Source organism: Vespa crabro, chromosome 18, assembly GCF_910589235.1.
Source record: "Vespa crabro chromosome 18, iyVesCrab1.2, whole genome shotgun sequence".
Taxonomy (NCBI): domain Eukaryota; kingdom Metazoa; phylum Arthropoda; class Insecta; order Hymenoptera; family Vespidae; genus Vespa; species Vespa crabro.
The window spans coordinates 5,222,944-5,247,056 of NC_060972.1; the positions used below are offsets into that span (position 1 = coordinate 5,222,944).

The 24,113-nt window shown below is 41.2% G+C and overlaps 1 protein-coding gene across 9 annotated transcripts in view; it reads right to left on the bottom strand.

Annotated features, from left to right (window-relative positions):
- The window catches only part of LOC124430381 (dual 3',5'-cyclic-AMP and -GMP phosphodiesterase 11), a 44,435-nt gene that overhangs the window by 4,073 nt on the left and 16,249 nt on the right, over positions 1-24,113 (bottom strand). For 5 of the 9 annotated variants that reach the window (XR_006943749.1, XR_006943748.1, XM_046976856.1 and 2 more), the window contains exons 3-12: positions 4,749-4,989; positions 3,196-3,571; positions 2,694-3,080; positions 2,318-2,566; positions 2,021-2,131; positions 1,721-1,818; positions 1,416-1,479; positions 821-1,056; positions 603-702; positions 64-318 (exon numbers count right to left, since the gene is read on the bottom strand). Coding sequence is in view for 7 of the 9 variants with exons in the window: in XM_046976854.1 (XP_046832810.1) it covers positions 64-318; positions 603-702; positions 821-1,056; positions 1,416-1,479; positions 1,721-1,818; positions 2,021-2,131; positions 2,318-2,566; positions 2,694-3,080; positions 3,196-3,571; positions 4,749-4,989 (2,117 nt within the window). In the remaining 2 variants the exon portion in view is untranslated. Of the gene's footprint in view, positions 1-63; positions 319-602; positions 703-820; positions 1,057-1,415; positions 1,480-1,720; positions 1,819-2,020; positions 2,132-2,317; positions 2,567-2,693; positions 3,081-3,195; positions 3,572-4,748; positions 5,209-22,430; positions 23,906-24,113 lie in introns of those variants that run through there. The other 4 variants (XM_046976853.1, XM_046976852.1, XM_046976857.1 and 1 more) reach the window with 4 other exon arrangements.

A 24,113-nucleotide genomic window follows, 5' to 3' on the forward strand; every position in this document is an offset into this window, starting at 1 on the left:
GAAATGGATGCGAATGTAATACATAATTCGTAGTAATACGTAATACGTAATCGATCGACTCACAGTTAAAATGGCAAACATCATTTGTGCAACGTTGAAGGCGTGTCTCCAATTGTGATAAGTTACGTTCCGATAATTTTTCTTAACGCTGAGTAACCATCTACAAAGTACGTCGTAATCTATGTGAAAACGTTCGACAAAGTCAAGATCGAGAAACATTCTTAGGCAAGCCGTGAGAGTTTCGTCGTCCTCCATATGAATGTCGTCGAATTTGAAGTCGTGTAATTGATAGTGCGCCGAGGATGGCACTCTTAAGCCCTGAAAGAAGCCGAAATAATATGAGGAATCTCGGAATAAGCGCGAAGATTAATCTAATATTCGTAATAAAAATTCATTTCATGGCATGTATTGTATTATATGGGTATTCCATGCGGATATTATTAGAAAGCAATCGGCCGCGAGCTAATCGACCTAGGTCGAATCGACGACCACCAGCACCTCTTTCCTTTCGATACCTATAGCGATAACTACGCTAGATATACTAGAGTTGGTACTCTAGGTGTAGATTTGTGTAGATTTCTACAACTAGAAATTCAACTAACCCTCAGTCTTTGAGCATCCTCTAAAGATGCCGACGCGTGGTAACTCAGTACTTCCAAAGTAACGCTTTGTTTAGCCATCGCTATCACAGCCTTCTCGTACCTGTCAAGAAATAATTATGTATGTAAGAGATTGAAGATTTATATCGAAAATGTAAAAAAGTGCGGATAAGTTCGATCGATAATAAATAAAATCGATAAATTTTATTTCACATACTGACATGTGCGTATTGTGTATGCCCATGCCGCAGAATATGGCGAACGCCTCGACAAAATTCTCGTCGTTTTTTGTAAAAGGAAGATCGTCGAATTTGTTGATTAGTTGTATGACGCCGATTATCTGTCCGGATGAATTCTTTATGGGCATGCAGAGTATGGTGCGATGTCGGAAACCCGTACCTTCGTCGACGGATGGATCGAATCTTAGATCTTCATAGGCATTTGGTATACTGACCGTCTGAAATAACACATCGATCTGTATGAGTATCGTTAATATTCACGTTGCACAATGTAATTCATTTATAATATATCTGATATATCTATAGGTAAGGCATATAGCATTTAATCGATTTATTGATAGCGCGTTATGCTAACTCAGAATTCAAATCAGAAGGTGGAACGTCTGTTGAAATTCTTTTATTGTCTCTCGGCAGATACGATTAAGTCTATATAATCATCTTCGTTAGCAAGGCGAAGAAAAGAAAAATCAATTGGTCAATGTTTTGGACCAAAATTACTCGACGAACTCGTCGTTCGACTATTAATGTTCGTTCCTTTTTCATAATTCGATGATGGAAAGAGAAAGTTTAATCTCACCTCGCCTGTCGTCGCCACGTATCCGGTGATGCCGACGTTTATAGGAAATCTACTCTCGAACGGACTACGAAACGACAAAACGGCAACGTTATTAGATGTATGAATCTCGGCCGTGGTACATTTTTCTTTCTTTTCTTTTTCTTTTCTTTTCTTTTTTTTTCTTTTCTTTTCTTATTCTTTTTTTCTTTTTTCTTTTTCTCCCTGCTTTTTACCTCCTCTCTTTCTAATTTCTTTCTTTAACTCGTCGTAGCAACAGATATCTCGTAGTAATGCATAATAGGAAACAAACTTTTGCCTTTGCTTACCTCGTACGAGAATCGGAATCTTCGCCCGTGAGATCGTTTGCCTCGAAGTCGAACACCCGAGAGAAGCTTCCTTTCGATGCCTTATGCACCAATAACACCTGTCGAAAAAGGAAATCGATCGTTCGTTCGTTCGTTCGTTCGTTCGTTCGTTCGTTCGTTCGTTCGTTCGTTCGTTCGTTCGTTCGTTCGTTCGTTCGTTCGTTCGTTCGTTCGTTCCATTTTGACGATGAATTCTCGACAACGAAATATGCCAAAGAATAATCGATTATTTTTATAAGAGAACGATTTTCAATATCGTACCTGAACGCGTTGGCATTGTATCAATGATTGAGTGTGAGTTAAGATCCTCAGGACCATGTGTTCTATCGTACTCTGCTCCTCGAAGATCATTCTGGCTAAATCCAACAGCACCTGTCGAGCGACATAACGATTAAATTTATTAAATACACCTGCTGCGTACGAGTAGGTAACACATGTATATTACATATATGTATATCGAAATAACGTATTTTCAACGGAGTTCCAATGGACGTCGTCGGTAGACGTCGGAAAATGGAATAATTTGCCGTTGAAAAAGGTTCTTTCCATCGTACGTACTTGATTTCTCTTCACTTCCAACTGACTCTTCTCGTAAAGTTGGGCATTCCTCAGGCCGATTCCGCAGAATTGCAAGTAACCGGCAAAGACCTTTTCATCCTGCGCCGTGAATTGCGCCTCTCCGCCGAGCTTGTTGATGACCTGGGCGACCCCGACGACGTCGCCATTGCAATCCTTGATCGGCATACACAACAACGCTCTCGTTCTGTATCCCGTAAGCGCATCGATCTCACGATTAAACCTCGAATCCTTAATGTAACAAATAATTCCGTTCGATTATCCGCGTTCCGGTTCTTTTAACGCGACCGACATTACTTCATAACAACATTCAATTTCGGGCTAATTTAATTAATTTCAAGCTAAAGATAGGAAGAACCTTATAAGCGTCTGGTATGTTGACAGGTTCTCCGCTTTCGGCGACGTAACCAACGATCCCTGTTCCCCAGGGAATCTTGATTTCGTCCTTCTTCTCCATCTCGAGGAGAGTCGACCTCGAGCAAACGTCGAAGAGCTTAGAAACGAGACACCTACTTTTCGAATAGGTTTGACCGCAACCCTGATTGCTGGACCTTCGGGACGTTCCATTGTCGGTTCCATAGTTAACGTTCGCCTCGTGATTTTGTAAGGAAGGTATGTGTCCGCCACCTCTCTCGCCTTGGACAAGGAACAAAGAACCGCGATCGGCGTGTAGCAAAGTGCTCACGTTCTGAAGGATCTTATGGCACAAAGACCTGACGTCCAACTCGTTACAAATATCCTTGACCTGTTGGGTACGTCAGCATGAATTATATGTCAAAAAATGAACTAAAGTGTTGTATCAATGCAGTAGCAATGTCATATCGTTAATAATAAGCGGCAATATATCAGATGAAACGAACCAGTTCGAATATAAGATCCTTCTCGTCCAGATGCCTTAGCTCGTGCCTAGATCGTCTTTGGGGTCGTGCAGAATTAGTCGAGCCAACTGGTTGCCCACCGGATTGATCCGTCTCCCCGGAGGAAACGCTTAGGAAGGTCGGCGTACCGTCGATCGTATTGACGATTGGTTTCAAAAGGCCACCTCGCTCGAATTCATGTGCGGATATCTTTCTGACCGGTGTCGTGGCCCCGGAACCACCGCTGGAGGCACCTCGACCCGAGGACGAGGAACCACCGGGGTGCGTTGGACTGGACAATTCGATGCAGCTGCTCGACGAGGACGTTGGCGTCGCATGCGAGACTAACCACATGTCTACCGTTTGCCGTGTCACCTTCCTGCCATAGATAGGATGATATGATTAATAACATCATTGTATCAATTAAATTCAAACCAAATGGAACTACTTGAAACGTTAGCCGAGGACGCGCGGACAATCAGGATTGCGCGCAGGAAGAGTTAGGGACAATTTCCGATAACATATTTCGCTCTCGTCCCGCGACGTTACGACGCGGATGTGCGGATTGCGCGTCGGCCCGATTAATTTAGCCGTTTGCATAATTGACAGGAACACACCATGCGACAACGCATTCGACATGCAAGGGATGACGCGTCGCGCGACGTCGTAACTGTTATTTTTCAATGAGAGGAGACCGAAAACCCTCGCATCCGAGAGAGAGAGAGAGAGAGAGAGAGAGAGAGAGAGAGAGAGAGAGAGAGAGAGAGCATTTTCTATTTAACACAAAATTAGTCATCGTCCTCTCGTTGTCGTCCGAACGAAGGAACAATTTATTAATCGTTGGCTACCTCGCATAACGTGCACTACTACCGTAACTCTCGAAAACTCGTTAGAGACTCGTAATTACTCTCTCCTCGAATTAATATTAAATACAGCATAGAATTTACGTCAGAGTTGGTTCGACGCAAATTGTTATCCCGCTCCCTAATATCTTTCTTTTTTCTAATCAACTTAAACGAATTGATTCAAGTTCGTCGATTAAACGAACAATCGTTAGGTTTAAATTAAATGCAATCGTAGGTCTCATTGTTACGAAAGAATTCTTTTCCCCGAATATTTTACAATAACGAGGAGAAAGTGTAACGCGGAATACATGCCTTAATGCGTTATTACGTAGGCAACCCAAACGTTAAACGAGGACTGTTAATTATGCCTGACGTCGACGTCATTCGTATACGACCCGTACGACTATCGTAAGTAAGTAAAAGTAAAGGTACCTTCCGACTTTTAACTTTGACTTATTGGTACTTAATCTGGTCGGAATTAATCAATGTACCTTCTTTCCGAGCCTACGCGACGTCTATATATCGCTTTACTTCGATATTATTTTATAAAGCTTATCGTAGAAAGTTTAATCGTCTTATCCAAGCGACTCGATCTCGCGCTATCGGCCAGCAACAATCAAAAATAAACGATAAAGATAAATATATAAATGTTATAGAAAGGGAGAAAAGTGAAAGGAAAGAGAATAAAAAGCACTTGGCCTGTGCACGAACCTGAGAAAATAATCATTGACGAAGTCAGGGTGCTCGTCGAGCCAGGCCTCCATCCGAGCGTATTCCGGATCGTAGACGGTCGTAGTCGAGGTGTAATAACTTCCCGTGGACTTTCCATCTTGCACCTGTTGCAAAATGCCCTGACCCGCCATAACGCCCTGCACCCCTTGCACCCCCTGCAGACAAGGAGCTGCCGTCTCCGCCGTCATCCTCGGCTCCTCGATGCTCCGCAAGTGCAGGCCTGAGGGAACAAAGAAATTGCTTTCGGTCAACGCGATCCATCCTTCCTCTTTCGCTTCCTCTTCTTCTTCTTCTTCTTCTTCTTCTTCTTCTTCTTCTTCTTCTTCTTCTTCTACTTCTTCCTCTTCCTCTTCTTCTTCTTCTTCTTCTTCTTCTCCTTATCCTTATCCTTCCTCTTATTCTTCTTATTCCTCATTTTACCAGATTTCGAGAAATGGCGCTGTCAGTCGAAGAAACGAGTAACCGGATTTTAATTTTAATGAATTTGTTCAGGAGCATGGAGGAAGCGAAAGAGCAGTTACATCTAATCTATATAGTAATAATTATTCGACTTGTTTTCACGTTTAACTGAAAGCATCTTCATACAAGAGAACGCGTCGTTTAATTTCTTGAGAAATTAGGCCGATCCAATTATTCTTATCGGCTTAAGCGCTGAGATATTGTGACAACAATCGGTAGAGTTGGGTTAAACAAATATTTATTTAAGCATAAGTATTCAAATTGTGTCAAATCGACGAAACTTTCTCTTTTCGTAGGACCCGCACCATAATGGCCGGCGATATTGTTCGCATATCTAGCCGATGACGATTCTGCCAAAAGAAACTCTAACGCGGCCCTTATAATTTATGATATGGCACAAGCATTAAATACATTGTACAATCTCTCTCTCTTTATATATATATATATATATATATATATATATATGTGTGTGTGTGTGTGTGTATGTATGTATGTATGTATATTACATTCCATCTTAAACGAATAGATGTAATAAATCTTGGTATTAGGTGCTTTAGCAAAAGCTGCCGCTCGCGTTGCCTAGGATGAATTTGCACTGTCGATATGTACATATATATATATATACACACACACACACACACACGCACGCACGCACGCACACACACACACACACACACACATATACGTACGCGTACCAAGTTACGGCACGTCTTTAAAACCTCAAGTCTTGTGTAAACGAGATAGGAAGTAAGGTGCGTGGAGTTTCGAGTGCCCTTTCTTGCGGCACTTGGACAGAGCCTCTTCTATGTACCGTTTGCCTACGTTATATGGGATCCTTTTTTCTTGATTTACACAACCTATCGCTCCCTACCACGAATTTTATATATAAATTACGGCCGGCAAGTAGTCCGGACTTGCCCGTTTCGTAATATTTAAATTTATTACTATTCGCCTTTCACAACACTCTCAATATCGACGGATAAATGGTCAATGATGAAATCGGTGTTTAATAATTATTTTCATATTATTTTTGGCAATCTTTATATACCGTATAATAAAACAAAGGATACATATATACATATGGAAACTGAATGAAAAATAACACGATAGAAACGATATCATTCGATAAGATTGAGAAGAAAAAAGGAAGATACGATGGTTGAATTTTGGTGGGTCAAACGAGGTTTAGGAAGGACATCTGTCACATCTGGCACATCGTAAGATGTCCGTTTCTTTCTCGCTTTCGATAGGCTGCGTTGTGTCCCGAAGTACATGGACTCGAATGCTCCGCTCGCAAGAACCAGAAGGAATGGAGTGCAAGAGAAAGAGGGGAAGGGGGAGACGGATATTCTTAAAGCGATCGATAAGGAAATATAATAGATATTATAGTTACACCATTGAATGAATCGATTGCTTTAACAAAGCGCGATACGTCTTGGAACATTATCTCATCTATCTCCTTCTCTTTAAAATTCTTATCATTATCGCTAGTAATATTATTAAAAATGTTGAAAGCGAATTGCACGACAATACGCAAAGTTCCTTATTAGTTATATATTTATAAAACGTATTTACCTAAAAGTGATATTTTGTTAAAAATACCGACTTATACGAAAAGAGAGAGAGAGAGAGAGAGAGAGGGGGGGGGGAGAGGGGTAGAGAGACGCGAGTTCGTGATAAAAGAGTATCGAGATAAAAATAAGATCTTCAGAAGTAAGTCGATCGATCGGTTCGTTGAACCGTTTTATATAATGCATATTATGGAATATCTATGGACTCATCGGCCGTGGAAGATGTTCTCAGGTATTTTTATCTTGTCTTCTTCCTCGCACATTCACGATAATAAACTCTATAAATTCGACAGGATATCATGGTATCGCGATCGATCCTCGAGTGCATTCGCCCCGTGAAACGAAAAAGTGATTACCTATATTCACTTTGATGAGTTTATATTTTTATCTTTCAACTTTTATTTTACATTTCTTTCTTCTGGATCTTAAAAAAGTTAAGTTGACTATTTCGCGTCAACTACAAAAATTTACACACAGGACAGGAGCTATATAATTACGATATAAATTTTTTTTTTCATATGACCCAGACAACCCAAAGAGCATAAGCACACCCCTGGCATAAAGTATATCAGTTTTATTACGCGCAATGGGTAATGTGCATAGAAGAGGAAGGATGCTATAACGAGGTCGTTTATCGGAAAAAGCTCTGTAGCGAGTCGCCACGATGGCAGTTAATTTAGTCGATAATTTTACAACTGGACCAATTATCGATGCTCTTTGGGGATGGCGATGGGGTTCTACTTATTTTCCTGCCAAGTCGATTCGTTATCTCCAAACTTTTATCGTGCTTGAATTGGCCCACGAAAGGAAAACAATTTTTGATATTTGGATAGATTGGATATGCACTTACCGATTTTCGTACGAAAGTAGACAAAAGAGGGGGAAGAGAGAGAGAGAGAGAGAGAAGAGAGCGATGATCATAAAACGCAATAGTTCATCCGTGAAAAGGACGAGAACGCTTCGCTGACGATGAATTAGCATGGGTTCTTTTTATCGAGGAATAAGCCAGCCACGTAGGAAATTTACCGAGTAAACCGTGTCGTGTTTTTCCATGGATTCTGACGGGCATGCTCTCTTACCTATATATTAAAAGCGTGCCGAGGAGGAAACGAAAGAAGAGAGAGAGAAAGGGGTTTGCTATGTAATATTTTCAAATGCAAAACTAGGAATGGAATTATTTTGGCAGAAGGCCAATATCTTAACGATCGGAAAAAGGACGAATTTCTGACTACGAGATAAATGTATTATCGCCATTTCTAGAAACCAATGTGTGAAACTAAAGATTGGTCAAACAATTTTAGACCAATTGTGCATTCATTCAAAAAGGAATTAAACTGCCTATCATGTACATACGGTATATAATCGCATTGTCTATAAAACGCTTAGGATAAATAGAGAATTAGAAAATACAAGCACGTCGTCCGATTAGAGATCCGCCTCGTTATCGGGACATGGTAATATGCGAATAGTAGTTTTGGAAATGGTCCAAGGAACGCGCGTGCGCGTACGCACGTTCGACAGTGCATAAGCTGATCGAACGAACGCTTCGGTAACGAACAATAGAAGAGAGGAGAAACTCTCTCGTTTCGAGTATTACGTTGTGCCAATAATTCGGGGCTAATTAATAATTCCATTTAATTATCTCGCTTGCTGTACGCGCGAAAAATGGAGAAACGCGCTTTATCTATAATCGAGCAAATATAACTTTTATGAACTTACGAGACGTGGACATAATTTGACTCGATCAGCGATCGAAATAACCAAGTTTTTGCATCAGGAAAGAAAATTAAAAGAAACCAACAATCGCATAATTATTCATTATTGTCATAAGAGCATCGATAAAATGACGATAAAAAGATATTAATTGTTCACCTTATCGAACTAAGATATCTTGGCACGATATGACTATAGAATATATAACAGAATGGAAGAGCGAGATTTTACATGGACGACCAGCGGAACGGCCCCCGCAGGCGGACGGTAATGCCGATGATAGGTGTAACAAAGGAGCAGTAAAACTACAACGACAGCATAGGAGACTTGCGCGGCCTTCGCCTCGACTTGGAACGACCCGATGGCGCCAAGCTGACCTATCCTTTTCGCCGACGCACCTTATAGTCGACTCTCTTACATTTTACTTTTCCTCGAGATCGTAGAGTCTACCTACGTCCTCTCTAGGCACGTACGATCTAATGGCACCGTCATGGGAGAATTCTATTCTCTCGAAAGGAAGTATTTTCTGAAACTCGCTCCCTTGTCCGAAATGTACGCACCAATGAAATGTTTTTCGACTAAGTAGCTCCGCGAAAAAATCTTCCCTCTCTCAATGAAGAATTAAGTAATTCATTCGAAAACGAAGAAGAAGGAATAATTGGATAGCGGGGAAAAGGACTATAGGTACGATGAGGAAAAAGTTGGCCGCTTTGATCGATTATTATTTCCTACATTCTTCATAGTTTTTCGAGCGTTAAGCGCGTATCCGTGAGCGCTTTTCCTATGTCAAAAGGAGATAAGAGAGAGAGGCAGGGTAAATGATAAGAAAGTCTTACGAGACAACACATCATTCGCGATATTTCGCTTTCTCTCGTCTCTCACTCTTATATTTAATATACTTGATGTTTCCGCGCATTCTCGCGCATTGTCAAAAACCGAACGAACGTACGAACATACGAATGAACGACGGACGTACGGACGGACGGACGGACGGACGGGCGAGCGAACGAACGAACGAACGAACGATCGAACGAACGAACGAACGAACGAACGAACGAACGAACGAACGAACGAACGAACGAATGAACGAATAGCAAGGCACGAAGCGCTCGAGGCGGCCTTCGCTCGGCTTCCATCACGACCTGCTGGCGCCAAGCTAGCAGATCTATCTCTTACGAGTGAGACTCCCCGCGACTTCTCTCTCTCTCTCTCGCTCGCTCTAGAGCAAGACCGAGCGCAACCAGACGGCTGACTCTAGTCGCGCGATGCCGATGCCGTCGCTTTGCTCCGTTGCATCGCCCTTGTTTGCGTTGTTTCTTATTATTTTGCTTTTGCTGCCTTGGTGATTCTTTCCCGCAGAGTTTGCCACCTCCTCCTATATACGATAACGACTGGCGTACTTTCGATGATAACGATGACAAGCGAACGTGGTTTCTTCCACGAAAGTCGTTGCTTTTTGCTCACTATTGGTGCCTGCTTCCTGTTGAAATTGTATCGATTAAGTATCTCAAGTATCGTTACGATAAAGGTACTTATATACCTAGCCGAAGGATGAACTCGATACTCGATACTTGGGAATACTTAATACTTGTTACTTATCGATCGACGTACATACATACGGTTAATTAGAACGCAGACGCATAGATTCTAACGAGTCAAGTTGGTCCATTGTCCTGTTCATTAACGAGCACCCCCCGTTGTTATCGCTTTACCCTCTCGAGAAACCGAACGATGATTTATATCCAAGTACGTCGTTGAAAGCACTCCGCCGTTTTGCCATAGCGACGACGTACGTCGTTCTAGCCATTTCGATGATTAATAAACGCTTATCACGATATGTACCTACCTACATATTCACTTACATATCCCATCTATCTATGTACGCGTATACGTATGCCTACTTTTAACGGTCGACCATACTGGGGAAAATTTCGAGGAACGCGAGAGGAATATGCTACGTTCAATGGTAAAATGATGTTTTTCTACAAATGCATTATCTATTTCCTCTCCTCGTTCTTTCGCACAACATTATCTACAAAGAGGAATGAAATAATTGTTTGATCGTTCGATCGATCGAACGACCGTTATTCTACTCGTATATCGGATGTAGTTACTTGAATTATTATTACGTTAATATCGTTACGTTAACGTTACAAAAGAAAAAAGATCCTTTCGAGTACGATAGATCTGGGAACGTGGCAAAGATCTTGGTGGCAAACTCGCTATCGATCTAAGCGTACGAACGACTGCTGTCGCCGAGCTGACCTATCTCTTCTACCGCGACAAACGCACTTTGCTATGCTTTCTTTTCCTTTGCATCGTGCAAATCTACGTGATTTATGCTGTTCTTTCTATATAAACACCTTTCTCACTGCTCTCTCTCTCTCTCTCTCTCTCTCTCTCTCTCTCTCTCTCTCTCTCTCTCTCTCCTTATTCCTTTTTTTATTACGTCTTATCGATATCACTATCTTTGTATATATAATCAAAAGATAAGGAAAAGTTCTATCGACCTCTATCGGAGGATCATTATACGTCACTTATCATTGCTGAACACACCTTTATAATAACAATAGCCAATTGGTTGTAACTTTGCCCGCACATTTGTTCATTCCTTCGAAGGAACACGTTCAAATAGAAAATGTCATATCGATTTTGACATGTGCGAAGATCAGTTTCTTCCTCATTCTTCGAAAAATTGTCATCGACTCTTAATCGCATCTGTTGATTCATCATCGCGAATCATCGTGCTGCGATGTGTGATCGAGACAGAGATGGAGAGATAGATAAGTAGAGAGAGATAGAGAGACAGGAAGAAAAAAATGTCATCCTTTCCGATAGAAAATTCGATAAGGCTCGAAACAACGTATAAATCTTTTCACGAAGCAAGCCGTCAGATTTTTTACTCGAGTACGGCCGCCTTACGAGACCGCGTCGCGTCTATCGATTATCTCCGTGGACAGTTCGTCAAAGTTTTTCTGCCTAAAAAAATGAGAGAAAAAGAGAGCACGCGCGCGCGTATGTGTGTGTGTGTGTGTGTGTGTGTGTGTGTCACAGATCGATGTTTGCGATTTGACGCACTTTCTTCCGACATTTTTCACACGACCGAACGATATAATGCAAATTCTTTATCTCGCCAAGCGAAAAACATTCTGCATATTTTCCGACACGTTGGCGCATGTGAAAGCCGCTTTTCGTACGATAATTTCAAACGCCACATAGATTGTATTCGCAATTCGAGGCAAGGTCGAAGGACTCAAAGGTGGAAGGACGAAAGGAGGTGGATCGAAGAAGGATTTATCGTCTTTCGGGCGTCGATCTTTCTTCTGTCAGTCGCAGGGTCCTAACTCATCCTCTCTCTCTCTCTCTTCCTTTGAATGTATACGAAGAGGAGGCCACCGAAACTTGCTTTTGAACCGGTCGCCCTTCTTCCTTTTTATCCCGCTATACTCTTCCTCCCCCCCTCTCTCCCTCTCTATCTCTTTTTTCTCTTACTCGTTTCTCTCTCTTCCTTCTTTATTCATCTTCGTTCTGTAGTTCGCCTTAACGATCTTCTTCCGAGGCAAAGCTCGCACCCTTCGTCGTCGTGTCAAGTTCAAAGCTACTGTATTCCGTACTCTCTCTTTCTCTCTCTCACTCTCTCTCTCGCTCGTTCGTTCGTTCGTTCGTTCGCTCGCTCGTCCCATCCAACGATCGGTCTTTCTGTCCTCTCCCGGCTACCATTGCAGTTTGTTCCAAGAGACTTTGAGTCGATATTGAATGTTCGTCGTGGTACGACTATCACGATACGCACTAACGTTTATATAACACAAGACAAAAATTATGAATAAAATAACTACTTTCAACTTTGGCGATTACAAGTTGCCTATTCTTTTACAATTTCTTTTAGTATAGTTTTGGAGTAACAAATTTGCGTTTTCAAAACGCAAACTGTAGACTTTTTATTTTCCTTTAAACGAGTTCATTCTTTCAGTCACTCTCGTACATCATTATTAGCTAGCTTGGGTGTACTTGTACATTTCGTGACCATAATCGTTGAAATGGAGAAGCGTGTACGTTCGATACGCGCCTTTTTAACTCCGTTAAAGGATACCGATGTAAAATCGCAAATTGACGGAACGAAGATAGACAGACAGAGTCTAATTAAGAAAGATAAGACACCTATCGATGATCGGCGTTTTAATGACCGACCGAGCTTGACCTCTCGTATTGCGATCCTCTCGTGTCATTGCGAAATCTATTGTCAATAATATAGCAGAGCAAACTGGATAGAATCGATATGGCGAAATTTGGTATATCTTCTACTGGCAATATTCGGAAAAGAAAAAGAAAATTCGAGGAAAATCAATGAAAAGGAAGAAAAAAAGAAGAATTTGCAGAAAGCCTTTCGAAAACCTTTCCTTCTTATACGACACGATTATCGCAAGAACATGTTCGTACAAGATTTAAAATGATTTTTGTTTTTCTTCTCTTTCTTTTTCTTTTTTGTAAAACAATGGTGCAGAGTCGGCAATGAAGGCAATGAAGCGAACAGCCAGAGTAAACAACTTCTTAGCGTTTACTTTGTCGCAGAACGGAGCTAGAGAATGCAATGGAAGAAGAAGAGAGAAAGAAAGTGTCTCTTTCCAACGTGAGCGACGCGCATACACCCATTGTTCCGTGCTTGTATCTATATGGATAAGTTTCAGTGAGCGACAAGTCGGAGGCCAAGCACGTTCCACGCACACTAACGCGTCTACGTATCGAGTCCTCATATGATCGTTAATCGTCGTCGTCATCTACCTCGTCGTTTCCATTGAGTAGTTGACCGATGAGAACAAACTTTTGACAATTCCAACTATTTTTGTGAATTAATGACAAATGTTAATTTTATAATCAACTGTCATATTAGATCTAATGAGAAGCATATTCTAGTTCTAGCGCGTTACATGGAAAAGTCGGGAGAATATTGAGAGCTTCGTTAATAGGTGTGTGTGTGTATACATATATATATATATATATATATATATATATATAGAAGAGTCAAAGGAGAACGCTCGCGACGCTTTTTATCTCGTTGCGTAACCGATCAAACGTACACAAATATCGTACGGGTATATATCTCTCGTGAAATTGCGTTTCGGAGAAAAAAGTCGCAATGAGCTAAAAGACTTTCTTTCAATATCTCATTAATCAGTGGAAATGGAATATAAGAGAAATAGATATGATAATAATCGCGAGTATAGATATACTTGTCGATAGAAAAACGCGAGGAACTGGAAAATCTTATCGATGACTAAGTCTTGCGTCTTGAAAATCACGACTGCGGGAGACGCACGTCCGTACACGTTGGAAGAGAACTGGTAAGCATCGTCACGTCCGCAGCTGCATTTGGAGTCTTATTATTGCACCGTTTTCTCACGCTACCGAAATCACACCAAGGAAATATTTTCACGTTCTACGAATAAGTATTTCATGAAACGATCAAGGATGAGAGAAAAATGCTGAAAGAAAGAAAAGAAAATGTTTCAAATCGTTTTTCAATTTCTCTTGTAAAGGACGAATGTGCGCATAATTTGAAAAGAAGAGAAAAAAATCTAACGATTTAAAATCAAATGCAATATATTTGATTTTAAATTAGCTAATTTTCAAAATAAATCATGGCTGCTAACTTGAAAGACTTTTCGACGTCGAAAAGAAAAAAAAAAGAAAAACCTTGTACAAGGTATTAACATTATCAAAGTGCAAAAACAAATACTTTCTTTCTACTTTACGGTAAAGAGAATTTTTTCGACGCGGTGCGAGCTTTCGAATAAAGTACCGATAGGATAACTTAAAAGTGACAGTGTTGTAGGCATGTCTAATATCCGTACATACTAAACAATAAATATAAATGCTTCCGTCTGAGGAGGAAAGCGCATAGAATTAGAGGAAGGGATGGTGGTGGTAGACGCGGAGGTCCAACGTCGAGGTCCACTTTCGGTATGCAAGAAGAGAACGCGACGCACGACACGCGGCTATATTAATCCCAAAGCGCGCGCGCAGAGAGAGAGAGAGAGAGAGAGAGAGAGAGAGAGGGGGGGGGAGGGAGGATAGCAAAAGAGGCTTTCGCGCGTGGCCGTTTGCAAGCGCGCTAACGGCTGTCGTCGTCCAGACTCTTCTCTTCTCTTCTCTTCTCTTCTCTTCTCTCCTTAATCAGCCAATTCTGGTCTTTTCGACGAGCAAATCTCGCAAATCTTTGTTTGCATGATCGAACCGTGAAAAGAGATTCCACGACTATCGAATTTACGAATCAATCTACGACGAAACTTTCATAGGATTCTTTTCCTTTTCTCTCATTCTCTCTTACGAAAAGAATTCTCACTCTCAAAGTCTCATATTTGCAACAAACTCGCGATTACTTACAGAGTCTGATTCTTTTGATCGTCGCAAAACTCGCGGAGAGATTAACTCAAAGAAGAAGTTTCATGAGAGTTTCCAATTAAATGTTATATTCGAGAAAGGTAGTTTTATTTCAAATTCTCTCGTTGTAATATCACTATATCTTGTCTCTCCTCTCGTAAATATTCTTTCGATACTCTCGTTTTATTTATCAAAACAGCCTGATAACGTTCGCGAAGGAATCGGCAAATTAAATGATCGTCGAAGAACTTTGTTGATTGCGGGAATAATTTTCTATAGCGCGTTACGTTCTTTCGAAGATTCGCAGAAAAGATACGAATCATCATTTCACAAACGGGAAATCAATTAATCGGAAAACAGAAAAACGCAAGTTCTGGAAATACAAGAATTCATCGTTTTTCCTTTTTTCTCCCTCTTTCAGTACCCTCGATAATAGTAGATAGAGTATCGTACTCGAATAGCAATATTATCCTTTTAAACTCGAATAGCAATATATCCGTTTAAATCAGCTTTTTTCGAGATCGTTTCAGACATAATGATAAAGAGCCAGAGAGAAAGAGCTTACGCTAATCGAGAGGAACTTGCCCTCCTCCCTTGGAAGAAGATTCTAAAGCTACGCTCGCGGACATACGCGATAGTGACTTATCGTCGTAGACGAATAACGAAGCGTATTTGCATTGTCCAAGGTAACTGTCGGCGCTATTTCATTACGCAACTATACCGGATTACCGGATAAGTCGCGTGCCTTCGCAACATTTCTTCCTTACCTTTTACAGATTTCCCACGAATTTATGTTTTCTCCAATGTATATACCACGCTATCGCAAGAGCTTGTTTTTCTCCTTTCAACCGACAAAACGAGCAAACATTCGAGCATAAGATTACCATTACGAAATTATGAATTATAACTTAATTTATCGAATTACTTCAATTCTATCCTTGAATTATGCTCGTACGACTTAAATACGGCGCCCATCTTGTAATTTTATATCGAAAAATCTCGCGACATTGAGCACGAATGCATTTCGTGATTACTTATCAATGTGTCAAGCAACTTTAACATTCAACTTGAGGATTCAAGTCATTCTCGTAACAGCGGAAGAAATTGAAAATTCGCCTGTGTATCGACGGATACGCGCGCGCGCGCGCACACACACACACACACACACACACACCGTCGTTTATTCGCTTTTCGCATCTCGCCTTTTCTCGTGTTTCCGCAATCAAGCCAATTCGAACGGTTCATCGTTTTATTTACACCGAGCAAATATTTTCTTCTTCATAGCGAAACGGTCGAATCGTTTTGTGGAACGTGGAAGAGTGTTTTGGGAAAATAAAACAAGTTTTACGCTTCCCCAAACAGGTAGATCGTGACTAGACCGTTCGATCGGGGTTCCCGGAAAGTCGTTCGAAAGGAGCAGCCTGCTCGATACGTATTCAGCTTGCAAATTCCAGGCCGCCGTGCCGTGCCGTGCCGTGCCTTGTCTTGTCTTGTCTTGCCTTGCCATGTCGTGCCGTGCCGTGCGGTGCCGTGCTGTGCCGTGCTGTGCCGTGCTGTGCCGTGCCACAGCGCGCCGCGCCGTGCAGTGCAGTCCGGTAGGAGGATCGTTAAGGTAATAACGATCCTTCTAAAATCCAATTATGATCTCTGCCTTGGCTGCTCGTCGTCAAAAATATCTGACGGTGGTACTTAGCATTCAAGCTCTGCAACGTCGACTCTTCATCTCTAAAGCGAATATCACGGCAAAATGAAAGCATAGGCTAATTATAGTGAAATCGATTATCCAAGTTTAAACGTCTGTATTATATTTATTATTATAAATCATTATAAATGAAGCTTTTTTTAACGCAAAAACATAGAGCAACGAAGGAAACAAATTCGATCGGTGTCGTGATAAAAATTGCAAAATCATATCTCGCAAGTCGGATTATTAGAGATTGTACTTGGAACACGAGGCGAAACTTGCCAGATCGCGTTATACGATCGTGGTGAACTTTGTTCTTCAATGGCAAATTTTCAAATTATATCAAAGGCAAAAGTTGCATCTTATCCGAACGATACGATCAGCAATCTTAATCATCCATTTCCATATATTTCCTTATAGAGTTCTTGGGGTCGCGTTCATCGATAACTCCTCGGCTTTCTACTTTCTAGCTGCATCTTGGACAGAAACTGTCATCAATTATGAATCATAGACGGTGTACGTGTTTGTTCTTATTTCGCAAACGATCCGTTTATAACGCTCGAAATGCTTACATAATTACGATAACGAACCAAAACCAACTGCGTCGTTTCTCGACTACAAATGTTTCATCTTCATGGTCAATATGCCGTGTCAACATTGCCTTCTTCGATCGGCAAATTTTTTCTTCTTCGATGGGAGAGAAACGAAAATGTATTTTCTGATACTTTTCTGTCTCTGTCTCTCTCTCTCTCTCTCTCTCTCTCTCTCTCTCTCGATCTCGCAATGAGTACGGTCGGAGAAGTGAGAGAAGGAAGAGGGAAAAGAGATCGTGGGTTTTTCAAAGGTAAACACGACGCATGTGGAAAAATATAGCGAGCATCTGCGAGTAGGCACACGCCTTGCCGATCGCTCGACCATCGAGAAATTACCTGATGATGCTTTTTTCTTCGTTTTTTGTTCCTCTCACCATTCGTATCATTCTTTCGGAAAAGAATTCCCAATAAAGAGAGAGAGAGAGAGAGAGAGAGAGAGAGAGAGAGAGAGTTTCTGCGAGAGAAAGAAAGAAAAAAAGGTACGCGCTATGTTTCTCTTATCGTATCCCACGAAAGGAAATTTCTGATAAACGGTGCAAATTAATCGGAAATCGTATTTTTCCTTACAGGTAATCCCAAATTTATCTCTCGGTAATCGAACTGACCCTTCGACAACGTCCATACGTCCTTATGGCAGCGCGCACGTACAGACTCGGGCAGGTTTAATACGCTCAATGTCCCCCGCCTACGCCTTCGCAACCGCCTCCCTTCTCCCTCCTCCTCGCGATAGTTTGCTGGACGCTCAACGAATCAAACTTATCCCTATCGTCCTATCGTTGCGATTATCAATTTCACTTCGTCCGTTAAAAGTGCCCTCTCCTCGCGAGCTCATTTATGAGCTCCGTTATGAGCTCGTGAAAAATGTCGTCGGCTTCGTTTCGTTTCCACGTCAAGGATCCATCCGCTATTCCTTCGGAATATTCCTTAACGAGCGTCGTAAATCTTTCGTGCGCTCAAATTACTCGACGTTAGAGAAGAACGCCGAGATTACGTATCGCTCCTTTCCCGTCTAAAAAAGCAGAGAAATGATGCGCGGTCGAGGACGAGCAACGTACGAACTTTTCGAACATTCTCAAGATATTTCTCAAGGAAAGACGTTAAGATCGAGTTACGTCCTTTCTTGTCCATTTATCCATCTATTACAAGTTATCGCGAATGGACTATGGGTTTTCACGATATCTTACAGTAACCTGCCGAGCTATTACGCTATTACGAAGCGAGGGCCGCTAATGGGGGCCCATGCTGTGCACGACGGAATGACGTTACGGCCGTACTGCGTGAGCGAGCACGCACGTTGCGTTCTCCTCCACCTGCCACCTCCTCCACCTCCTCCTCCTCCGTCGGCACCTCACTTCTTCGATAGGCTCGCACGCCGACGCGAGACAGAAAAACGGTCACTCCGAAATGCAACAACACCTTTGTGACGTGACGTGACGTGACGTCTCGACACGGCCGGTGTCCTCCCTCCCCTGAACTTATTCTCCCTTGCATTCTCAAGCGCATCGCATTTATTCCATTACTCTATTATACTAGTACTGCGTTAGTCCTGACGGATAAAGAAAAAAGAAGGATTTCGTCGTTTCCATCGAGATATCGATTAACAACTCGTCCATACGTATCCGTTTCTTTTCTTTACAATGACCATTGAATTTATTTATCGAAAAATTTCATGATCGCGCGAGTGAGAACGCGCGTCAGTTAGGTATAAATTCTTTTCGTTCAAACATTTAATATTAAACGACGATTACGAATCTGTACTACGATGGAATCGCTTCTTGGATAGAACACGTTCTCTTTTCACTTTTCAATTCTCATTTCGAAGCGAAAAATCGATTTCTCTAATTCGGATTTGAAACGCGCATTAAGTTTACGCGTATGAACCCGTTGCCTTTAATGCATCATTATCGAGTTCTATCGAATAGATAAAACTTCGTCGTGGGAGATTCGTCTTATAACATCCGCACTCTCTTACTTTCATTCGCTCTCGAATTAGAATGCAAATTAGAACGATCACCGTTATTTTTCGTTTCTTTTCATCTATCACCACGCACGCTCTTTACACGCATTCGAATCGATCTGTCGATTTCAATAAGTTTAAATGGTAAGTCGCAAAATAATATTACAAGTATCTAAAATGTCTATATAAGATGTATTACACTCAGCATCGTTTTAGCATCTAAGATATAATGTATGAGAAAATCTCGCATATTTTTTTGTTTCTTTCAAATTAAGTTTTATTAAGTAAAATAAATACAAAATAATTTATTTTCAAGTATTCAAGATGTGCAAGAAAATGAGGAATTGAAACGAACCAGTGCGATGTCTACGCTCGTTAATTAATTTAATTTTAACGATAATCCATATTAATTTATTCATTTAATGCTGTTCGATCTGTAAGCTCGATCTATAAGAGAATTAAATCGCAAAAGTAAATTAAAGTTTTCTTCTTAAAAAATACTTACATGTACCTAAAGTAAACGAGAGAGAGAGAGAGAGAGAGAGAGAGAGAGAGAGAGAATCGGGAACTAAACTGAACGGTACGGTGTCTAAGGACGAACTGTGACTTTAACAATAATCTTCGACTTATGAGAATATTGATAGGTGACGGGTATGACTAATGACAACAATAGAAAACGTTCGTTATTGCTTTAAACGTAAACAAAATATCAAGATCGGATATACAGATCGTAATGAACTTGATCGACCTAACGATACGAAACGATACGAAACGTGCGTACATATGTATACATGTATTTTTTCCATTTTTAATATCGTATATAATATAATATTAATTTTAAATAATCATAAAAATTAATAAGAATATCCATGGACATTTTATCCTATTACATTTCTTTCGTCTTACTCGCTATCAATAGATACAGTTGTATCGTATGATTCTACAAAATTTAGGTACATTAATTTCGTTACAGATTCTTTTTTGTTACAACGAAAAATTGTACCGTATCCGGAATTGTTGTAATTGTTGTAAAAATACAATGATAATGTTTTGGCGACTTTTAAAAGACGAGGATGCTAAATATTAAATGACCAGACGCTAATATTAACGTTAACATTATCAGTAGATAATTAATATAGTCCGAATAAATTTCTTTTGACAATAGTTTTCAATTATCATATTAGATTGGATAACGAAACGAAGCTTCGATTTTTCTTCTATTCGATCCTACATATATACGAATTAATGTAAATTATCTTTTGTCTTTGCGTTAAAGCGATCGACGTTACGTCACTTTTTCGAGTTGCAGGCAACTTCCAAGCACGAGCATCTTTTATCGCGCGAGGTCTTAAGTTACTTGCCGTTAAAACAATAGCTAAGGAACGCGAGCGATAGCGATACGATGAAAGTGACGATGTCCATGTCCGTGATACGATGATAATAATAATGACAATGACGACGACGGGAATCAGCGTACGAGTGTACATCGTCGAAACGTAAACGTGATCGAACGCTCATCGAACGCACGAATGCATCGCTGAGATTCGTTCTTTGCCCGTTCGATTGAAACGAGTTAAAAAGGAGAAAAGAAGAGGGAAGAGAGGAAGCCAAAGGAAAAGAGAAAAGAAAAAACGGAGGAAAAAGATTTTGAGGCAAGTTGAAACGATGCGTCTACCCTTAAAGGCAAGTGACACGAAAAACTCGGAAAAGACACGTGCTAGTCGAGGCGTATTATTTTTCGCAACATCGAAAAAGAAAACGTTACTAAATCTTTGCGATAAGAGAACGGCTTCTTTCGCGTGACGTTAGAGATCGAAAAAGTGTAGACGCGCGCGTATATCTATGTAAGTATTGTATAATACATAGAAAGTAGCATATCAATACGAACAGGAGAAATGTATTTTTTGTACGGAGCCAGGAGAAGGTACTGATTATAAATAAAAGCGGGGAGTAGCTCCCTCCCTCCCTCCCTCCCTCCCTCCCTCCCTCCCTCTCTCTCTCTCTCTCTCTCTCTCTCGCGCACTCGTTTCAGAGGAAGCGATGCTAGTCAGATGGTAAGAATAAATCAAGGATAACTAGACGTATGCCATGTTAACGACCGAAAACGGAGGCGTACGTTTGTTTTCGATAAATATGAATTAAACGATAAATCTCTCGATCGAAGTTCTCTTCCGACCAAAATTCATCCGGTCGATTTACCTCGACGAGCGAAAAGTTACGCTCATGTAATTACGTATGCGAGGCTTCGAAGAAATTTCTGCCTTTATCTATCGCCGTGGTGGCAATGACATCAGAGCACGAATAAAAGAGCACACGCAAAAATGATAAACGTGAGCTCCCATAATCATTATCGATACAACGATTTTATCATAAGTCGTTACCTTCTAAATCTCTTTCGCTCCCTTTTATTTCCGTTCTTCCGAAAACGAAAAATATTCTTTCATATACATATCATCAACTTCGTCGTTCTTTTAGTCGTCGATCGAAGACGCTCGTAACGAGCTCCCATGCGTTTTTTCGTTTCGATAATCTCGCCTTATTTTCTTCTTTCTTTTGTCGTTAGGAAAGTGCGTTGAGAAGGAGAAGGAGAAAAGACGCGACGCGTAATTATACGCGTAAAATAATTTTGTTGAAACTACGACGAAGGAAACGATCTTCTTATCTCTTAAGCTTACGCCGTGGCTTTCGATCATTTGCGGTTTGATGAGAATAAAAGGACGTTGCGCAGAACGCTTTATTATTCTTCCTTCGCTTTGGACTTTGTGCCTGGCCTCGTTCGATATTGTTTTTAGCCCAAGACCCGTGTCTTAAAGCGAGTAATAAAATATTAATCGTCGAAGAGAACAGGTCCAACGAGAAGATCGTTGACTCGCGTATCGCCAAAAATAAGTTGGCCGCGTACTTTATTCAATGGATATTAACAAAAGTGATTTTTTTACGAACAAAAAAAAAAAAGAAAAGAAAGAAAATTACAAAGGTTTTCTTAGAAAAGTAAAAGAAAACTTTCCTATACTCCTGTATCCTTTATATATAGTTCCTATATGGAGCTCTTCTTCTTCGATATAAACAAATATGTATATCGGAGGTAATCAAGTTAAATAATTACTCGATTCGACTTAGGCGCAGAACGTTATACTACGTCTTTTATTCTTATTCCACTTTTATACATACCCAATTACATATGTACCCATAGATATCTCTGTCCGTTCGACGCGGGAGAATTAAACGAGATCGTTGATGGCTCGAGGAAAAAGAAAAGAGGAAGAAAGACGAAAGTAAAAAGAGAAAAGATAAAAGAAAACTTACACTTACATTGGTCGAATATCTTAAGCATCGCTTTCTTCAGCTGCATAATCGCGCACTGATCGTATGTCGTAGCGCTTCGACGAAGGAAAAATAATGGAAGATAGGATGGATTCGTCGATCATTCGCATATCCTTGGTCGTCCTCGTGACTCGAGCAACGACGACTTATACATCGATTTCATTCTCTTCTAGATAGACCGACGTCGAGAGATTAGAAGAAAGGATATATGGAAAGAGTAACGAAGAAGGGTGAGCCGGATAAGAAGAATTCAAGGAGCCACGAGACATTCGACAGGACATTGCAGTCTCCTTTCGAGTCTCCCTACTTTTTCCGTCATCTTCGACATCCTTTTTTACCCTTTCTTTATTATCCTTTCGGTAATTTTCTTATCTTTCTTCTTCGCCTCCTCGTCCAAACTTGTTTCTCGAGTGGCACTTTCCACAAAAGACGAATCTCGAATGCACGCGCTAATCGAGCAATCTCCTCTCTCTCCCTCTCGTTCGACGACGTACGTCGGAGCTCTCCGAGGAAGTCGTCGTCACTTCCGGCGCGCTGGAATCCGCACGATGAATGAACTCGTTCGTGTAATCACTCCCACGTACCGAACCGACCTCTCGGGGCAAATTCGCTCCGATAACACCCACGTGGCCTCGACGCTCTCTCGCTCGCTCGCTCGCTCGCTCGCTCGCGCTCTCTCTCTCTCTCTCTCTCTCTCTCTCTCTCTCTCTCTCTCTCTCTCTCTCTCTCTCTCTCTCTAAAACGATCGAGCGAATACGTGGGATCTTCCCGTGATTCCCTCTTTCCCAACGAGTTAAACACTGCTTCTTTTCTTTTTTTTTCTCTATCTCTCTGCACGCTACAAGATACGCTTTGGTTTCCACGGCGAACAAGAGACGAGTTTTTCGATGAATCGAACGACAACTCGTTAGCGATTTCGCTTCACTCTTTGTCAAATTCGTCAAGATTTATTTAAAGAGCACAGATGAACAACGATAGCTTCAACGTAGCCGCTTGCGGCGTTTAAACAAAAACATATCGAACGCAATGGAACGATGGACAATGGAATAGCATCTTCGATTTTCAGGATAACTTAACTTAAGGTTCACACATCGTCTACGATCCTTCGAACTTGTTCACATTTATTCTTCTCTCGGATAAATGACGTCGAGAATTAGGAAATAAAACCAGAGCAAATGACAAACATGAAAATGAAGAAAAAAGATTGGGAAAACGTTCAAGCAGAGCGGTCAAAGAAACTATGACAATTCATTCCTCTTCTTTCCCATGGGTCGCGTTATCTCTAAGTACCGAAAGCAAAAGTAATAAATAATGTGTTAAAAATGCGCAATAAGGAAGTCCCTGCATCACACACGTGTCCCGTTTAGAACGCGAGCTTGATCGCGACTGCCGAGCGAAGTCGAGCCGACGAGTCACTGTTGCGCGCCAGACTGAGAGGCCAGCGCAACGACACAACGGACCGACAGAGGGAGAGAGCAAGTGCGATGCGTCAGAAGCGAGGCTGCTGCTGCTTGCCAAGAGAAGGTTCGAAAGGCGGGGAGTATTTCAGGCGATGTGATCGAGAGAGCGAGAGAGCGAGAGAGCGAGAGAGAGAGAGAGAGAGAGAGAGAGAGAGAGAAAAGGAAAAAGGTATGCTCGGTGAAGAAGAAGAAGAAGGATAGATAT